This window comes from Aedes albopictus, chromosome 3 (genome assembly GCF_035046485.1).
Source record: "Aedes albopictus strain Foshan chromosome 3, AalbF5, whole genome shotgun sequence".
Taxonomy (NCBI): Eukaryota; Metazoa; Arthropoda; class Insecta; order Diptera; family Culicidae; genus Aedes; species Aedes albopictus.
Window position 1 is genome coordinate 319,580,123 of NC_085138.1, and position 6,960 is coordinate 319,587,082.

Consider the following 6,960-nt stretch of genomic DNA (forward strand, 5'->3'; position numbering starts at 1 on the left):
TGCGGTGGGCTTGGCACAAAGGGCGTAAGCCGGAGGAACGACAAGCTAAATCCATATTCTTGGTAGGCCGCGCACACATTGGCTTTTTGCCGTTGAGGAGGACTCTAAATGTTTAAGGCTATTGGAAGCAAGTGGCCCAGGACCAAGACTAGTGGAGGCAGGTGGAGGCGAGGGCTTCATTCGGCGGAATATACTCGCCGTTACGATCTGTAGCCCATCAAGTAAATATCAAGTAAGTATAAGTATGTAAGTATATAAGTATAATCACTAAATACAATTATGTTTCTGCTTGAGTATTGCACATGTACTTCTTCTAAAATGTGTAAACAAATACTCATCAATCAAGGAACTTAAAATCCTGACCTGATCATTAATCATTACATCATATTTCATCATTTTTGAGTCAATCATCACGCTTTGCTTAAAAAATATTCTCCAAAATTTATTGTTAGTTCTGCGGACATTCAAATGGTCGTGAAAAGGAAAAGCTGAACGAGAAGTGTCGTTGTACTAAATAAATAGATATTGTAAAAATCTTAAATTTTTCCGTGCAGCCAGATTTGCATTCCGTAAATCTGGCAGCGCTGCCAGCGATTTGACGGCATTTTATTTATGTTTTTTCCCTATCCATGTAATATGTATTTGTTGCGATTGGTCCATGGTGCGCAATCTCCTGATGATGGCCAACAATTCGGTTCATCATCTGTGCCCGATTACCTATCACTTTTATTAGCTCAAAGACACCGACTGGCATATCATCCCGAAAGCAATAGCGAAGAAAGTTCTTCATTTTCATATCAACCGCGGTGAGTCATACAGCTTCTAGGGCTAGGAATAGTCAGTCAGTATCGTTCGTCATGTAGAAAAGATTAGCCATTGAACTAAAGACGCGATAACAGCCACGCAGTCTACCTATAGCCATAGAGGATCGACGCGTTCTTCGACAAAACAATGGAACTTCGCGAATGGGCCCCGCTCGTTAATCTGGTTAATAAGATTCCGGCCTCGGTGCAGCGCGGATTGCTCTTTCACGATGTTTCCATTACCTGTATGGATGTGGTCGATGAATTCGTGGCCCTTGGAAGCAACGTCGGGATTGTGTTCTGGTACAACCGGAAGAGCGGATCTGTGGAGCGGCTTCAGACCGAGGTAAGGATGAATGGTTTGGGGGAGGGAAGTGGGGTAAAATGCGGCACCTAAGGAATTACTTGATTTTAGACTTGAAATAGTTACAAAGTTAATAGTAAAATCATTTTGGTTTGATGGTCGTTTACAAATACTCATTGCCATTCATAAGAAAGCGTGCTCCAACATACTTGGAGATGTCTGCTAAATAATCAATGATGGCGTCCTTAAAACACACGACTCCATGGACGCACACATAAATTTTTGCTCATAGTCATATGGAATAGAAATTTGATTTATGATATTTTACTGATACTTACTTTTAAAGTAAATTACTGGAGTAAATTTTAGCTACTGTAAAAATATCTTACATGAGAAGATTATTTGATGTCAACGACTGGCAAGCCAGAAAACCTTTTTCTTAATTTGCAGAGTTGAGCTAGCATTTTTTCCTACACGTGTTGCACCAATTAAATTATAGTAACCATATACTATTTCCTTGTAGCAATCCAATCATCTAACGTGCGTTCGAATAATTTCCACGGTCGAGTTTATGGTCGCAGCCGGCGATCGACAGGGATCGATAAACATCTTCCAAATTCCGAAAGAAGCCCCACCGGACGTTTGCGCCGAACTGCTACTGAAAAGCAAACCGACCGAACGGTACACGATCCGCAATGTGCACCGAGCGGAAATTACCGATCTTGTGTGGTCCAAGAATGGGATGAAACTGTTTTCCGGAGACGGGAGTGGGGCTGTTGTGCTGAACGAGATCAACTATCAGATCAAGACGTGCGAAGCCAGGGAGATCGTGAACGAAAAGTACCACGTGGTCCAGATGAGTCTGCGCAAGGACAAACTGTTGGTTTCAACTACATATCGAGCTGTGATCTGCTCTCAGGAAGATTCGAAGCGGTGGCGGGTGACCCAGGTTGGGAAGAAGGACCGGACGCTTCCTAGTCACTTTGGGACTGTCTTCCACGAATATCACTCACAGTCTCGTGTTGTAACGACTCGGTCTGGGTTTCGACTTTGGGTGGCCGATCTTGAAGGAGACGTCGCGCAAACCCTGATCTTCAAGGAATTGATCAAAACTCCAACGGTTGAAATCCCCATCCTCAACCCCAGCAAATATCCCATCAGGATTCCAACAACCTTCGGAAAACTCTATACATTCCAGGATAAGTTCCTTCTGTCCGTAGCCAACGATATGTTGTTTGTTATGGACCTAGACCAAATGAAAGTTATCGCATCCCTTACCAGGTTACGTCGCATAATCGACATAGCAGTCCACAAGCACGAGATCTTCATTGTTGAAAGTCCTCGATCGCTGATTCGCCTATCCACCCTTCCGGATAGCAGCCAAGCAACGATCCTGTGCAAAAACCTGGACCTCTTCGCTACCAGTGACAGTGATAGCCAAATAGTGGTAGCAGATGAATGTCTCGAACTGGAACCACAATCTGCGGCGGTCCCGAATGCAACCGCCAACGGTCACTCGAACGCAGATTCCGACCTCCTACAGGGCGCTCAACCCGTGGAGCAGAACCCAACCGACGGATCCCACCACTTGATAACCCACATGAAAAAGTTGGAACTCTTCGAAACGCTGAACGACCTCAAGTACGACGAATCCATTCGGTACAAGAGTGGGCGCAAGACGAAGCGGAAGCACAAAACCAATCCCATAGTCGAGATTGGACAGATTCCGAAGGAGGTGGAAGATGACGGGAACGATTCGAGCCCGGTGGCGGCGGCGTCTTCCGCTAGTAAAGCATCCGATCCGGTGATGCAGTGATAGGTTATCAAAATTTGCTTCTCAGTGTGATATTTTAAAACGTTTCCGTTCGTTTTTGTTGAGATAAATTATAGGATGTCGAGTTTATTGAAAGTCTATGTTAGGAAAAAAGCACCATTTAATAGTGTATCAAATATGTGACACGACGCTTCGCAAGCACATTTTGCGTTAAGGTTCAAAGTTTATTGAAGATTACTTCTAATAAAAAAAACTTTTTGCATTTGATGAAACAGGATTTGTGGAGTGTATATTTTTGTTTAATATTGAGAAATCACTATTACTTTCATTTAAAATTTGTTCTATTTTTTAAATGTTATATTATCTCTTTAAAAACCACATGACCATAAATGCGCAGATGACGAGTTCAGATTTTTTGTTCGCCCTGGGAATCTTTTAAAACCTTCTACCTTCCACAAATAATAAAATACAACTCAATGGTTTCTCAGTTGAACTGATAAAATAGGGCACCATGAATTTGCTCAGGATTTAATGTATATCAAAGTGTTATACAATAGCACCGCGTGTTCATGACACCCACTCAATACTGGGAGCGGTTACGCTAGTAACGGAAAAGCATGCTTATCACAACAGTAAGCAATATTTCTGAAGAAATCACTGGATTAATTCATACAGGAATCCCTGGAGGTAATCTGTGTGGAACAATCCATAGAGAAACCTGTAAAAAAAAAATTCAATCTCACTTTTTCTCAATCATTTGGGAAATCTTTGGTGAAATTCCTAATAAAATTTCTGGAGAAGTCTCTGGGGAAATTATTCGAGAAATTACAGCACGATTTCCTGCAGGAATTTCCGAAGGAATCCCGAAAATAATTTCTGTAGAAACCTTAGAATTTTACGAGAATTCCCAGGAAGAATTTGTAGAAGAATTTTTGCTGGAATTCCAGAAGAAATTACAAGAGAAATCCCTGAAGCGATAACAAGAGATATTTCTTTAGGAATATCAAGCAGAAATTCTGGAATAATCCCCCGGTGAAATTCCTGGATAAGTCCTCGATAAAATTTCTGGAAGAGTTTTTGAAAGTATCCCAAGAGAAATTCCTGGAAGCAAAACATATCTAGATAAATTTGTAGAGAAATCAACGGAGTAGTTCTAGGAGGATTTATTGGCAAAATCCCTTCAAAAACTTCTGGATACATTCCTAGAGGAGTTCCTGTAAAAATTCCAAATTAAAGCCTTGTAGGAATACAAGCATAAATTGCTGGAGGAATCTCAGCTGGAGTTCCTGAAGGAATCCCGTCCCAAAAGTTCTGGAGGTATCACAAGTGGGATGCCTTAAAAATCCTGGGGAAATGTCGGAATGGATTCTTATAGAAATCTCCAGAAGAATTCCAGGAGAAATCCTAGCAAAAATTCCTGGAGATATCGCAGCAAAAAATTGAGGAAGAATCCCACCACGAAAGGTTTCCTTAGCCTTTCAGGACGCGCGCCATCAAGTAGCTGAAAATTCACCGCGCTCGCACTATATTGACGAGCGAGTTTTTTGTTGTAGTTTTGTACTTTTTACAACAGCGCGCGTCCTGAAGGGTTAAATGAATTCCTGGAGGAATTTATGGTTGAATATCTGGAACAAAACAGGAATAAATTCCTGGAGCAATTCCAGCAAATATTCATGGAGGAATCCCTAGAGGCATCTCTGGAAACTTACTTACTTTCAGTCCTGAGCATCCATGGTGGTGCAGAGGGCCGAATTGAAAGATCTCCATTCTGGGCGATTGATCGCCATCGCATTGACTTGTGGCTAGGTCAAATTTCTTTCGACTTCCTTTATTTCCTTGTTGAGGCTGCGCTGCCATAAACCTCTAGGCCGTGGTTAAAGCCGTCTTCTACAACAAAAGTTAAAGCTAGTACTACTCTCTCCTCGACCCACTAAACACATTACTATGGTCGCCAAACCCTTCGTCTCTCCGGAACCACCAAGAAGGCATTGCTTCAGAGAGAGACTAGTCCTTTGTCCTCGGAAGGCAGGCAGGGTCAACCCCACGCCACGCCCAACTGTTTTGCAGACATCAAGAACTGATGTCTACGTGCAACCAGATCTGACCTGCTGAAGGGTATCACTACCCTTCAGGCCCTATCAGCTGCACCAGAAGGTTGCTGACAGTAGGGTCTCCACCTGCCCCGGCCCTTACCGGGAAATCCCCTCCATCCGCGGACTCGGATCCAACCCAGTAGACCGACGCCACGACAGCAACGCTACCAGGACTTCCTCTCCACGGCCATTTAATCGCTGTAAGGATCGATTTCGACCGCAGGGCACCGGTATGATCTACGAAGCCGAATCCGAACCCCTGGACCACCTCTTGTACCACACCTGAACTAGCCATTCTCCGAGTCCACGACGATGTGGGTGAAGCAAAACTCATCCCTACACATCCTCTGGACAAGATTGTCCGGAGTTGTGTCCTTCCCGCATGTGAAAAGCATGCGGTCACGCATGTCACGAAAACGCGGGCACACAAATAAAACGTGTTCCGCCTTTTCCTCTAAACCAGCAAAAACCGAACATTCGGGAGAACCCACGTTCCCGAAATGGTGTAGAAGCTGTCGGAAGCAACCATGGCCTGAAAGAACCTGTCTCGGAATCAACCTATGGGTCCACCTTCCTTTGGTGGAACTATCCCACGCGCGCTACCATTTGACCATGGAGGCCATCCTGGCAGTCCAGCGTATGCTCGCCTCTTGTGCCGCACATTTCGAAGCACTCCATGTCCTCCCTGACAAGGATGCCGATAGGCACCATACCAGAAATGACGCAGAGCGCGACGTGTCACACGTGCGATACGCGCTCGCAACCCTCAGGCATATCAGCCTATAAGTACTTTCCAGCTTACCACGGTAGCTAACGGTACTTAACGCAAAAATTACGTCACGCAAAAATTTCCCATTTTCAACCTCCCCTCTCCCCTATATCACAATTTTTGTATGAGACCTCTGAAACTTTTGTATGTGTTGTCACACTCTACTGAATCCCCCTCCCCCCTAAAAGTGTGACGTAATTTATGGACGTTCCCTTATGTGAAACCACTTCCAACCCACCTCTGTGTCGTAAGCTAGTACTCGATTCTGGAAGTAACTTCCGAGAATCTTGTACAGGTACCAGGGTATCCCCAGACGCAAGAGCGCATCGGCAATTGCTGACCAACTGGCGCTATTCAACGCATTCCTTACATCCAGAGTTACTACTGCACAGTAGCAAATCCACCTTCTCTTACGCTGGAGCACTATCTCGGCGATTTTTTCAAACGACAGGATAGCGTCTACGGTCGACCTCCCCTTCCGGAAGTCGTACTGGCTACTAGAGAGACCATTTACACCATCGGTGTGCCTCAACATTCTATTGAGAATCGATCGTCTCTTCGAGCACCTTCCTCGCCGTATCGATCAAGCATATTGGTCTATATGACGACGGGTCTCCGTTTGGTTTCCCTACCTTTAGCAATAGAACCAGGCTCTGCCTCTTCCACACTTTTGTGACAACTCCATGGTCCAGGCATTTCTGCATAGCAGACCTTAACATCTCGGGAGCCTCAGCAATAGCAATGGAACTTTGCTATCCCCGCATGTTCCACATCGATGACCCTCTCCTCATCACCAGCCCCAGTCTCCGGCTGTCCTACGAAAGGAGGCCAAGGACTTGCTTTGTTATGTAGGAGCCATTACACCTCTCGTCTTGGCCATCACGATCCTGTAGGCATCACCCCCCGGGTTCGCATTGGCACTCTGACAGAGACCCTCAAAGCAGGCCTTTTTGCTTGCTCTTATCTCGGTCTTGAGCGCGGCTTTTGCAGCGGCGAACACCACCCGCCGTTCGTTTCGCTCTTCCTCTGATCGTGCTCGCTGCATCCGCCGCCTAGCCCGTAGGCAGGTGCGGCGCAGGTCCGCAATCGCGTCGGTCCACCAGTAAGCCGGTGGCCTCCCATTTCTAGGGTGCACTCGCCTAGGCATGGTCGCATCACATGCACGTGAGAGCACCGCTACCAGCTCGTCGCCGTCTAAACCGAGTAAGTTTCGCTCA

At 45.4% G+C, this 6,960-nt stretch overlaps 1 protein-coding gene across 1 annotated transcript; it reads left to right on the forward strand.

Annotated features, from left to right (window-relative positions):
* Positions 1-644: 644 nt before the first annotated feature.
* LOC109401284 (WD repeat-containing protein CG11141) lies at positions 645-3,158 on the forward strand. Its single transcript, XM_019673776.3, has 2 exons — positions 645-1,149; positions 1,631-3,158. The coding sequence occupies exons 1-2, from the start codon at positions 952-954 to the stop codon at positions 2,921-2,923; spliced, it is 1,491 nt and encodes a 496-aa protein (XP_019529321.3). The 5' UTR covers positions 645-951; the 3' UTR covers positions 2,924-3,158.
* Positions 3,159-6,960: the final 3,802 nt, after the last annotated feature.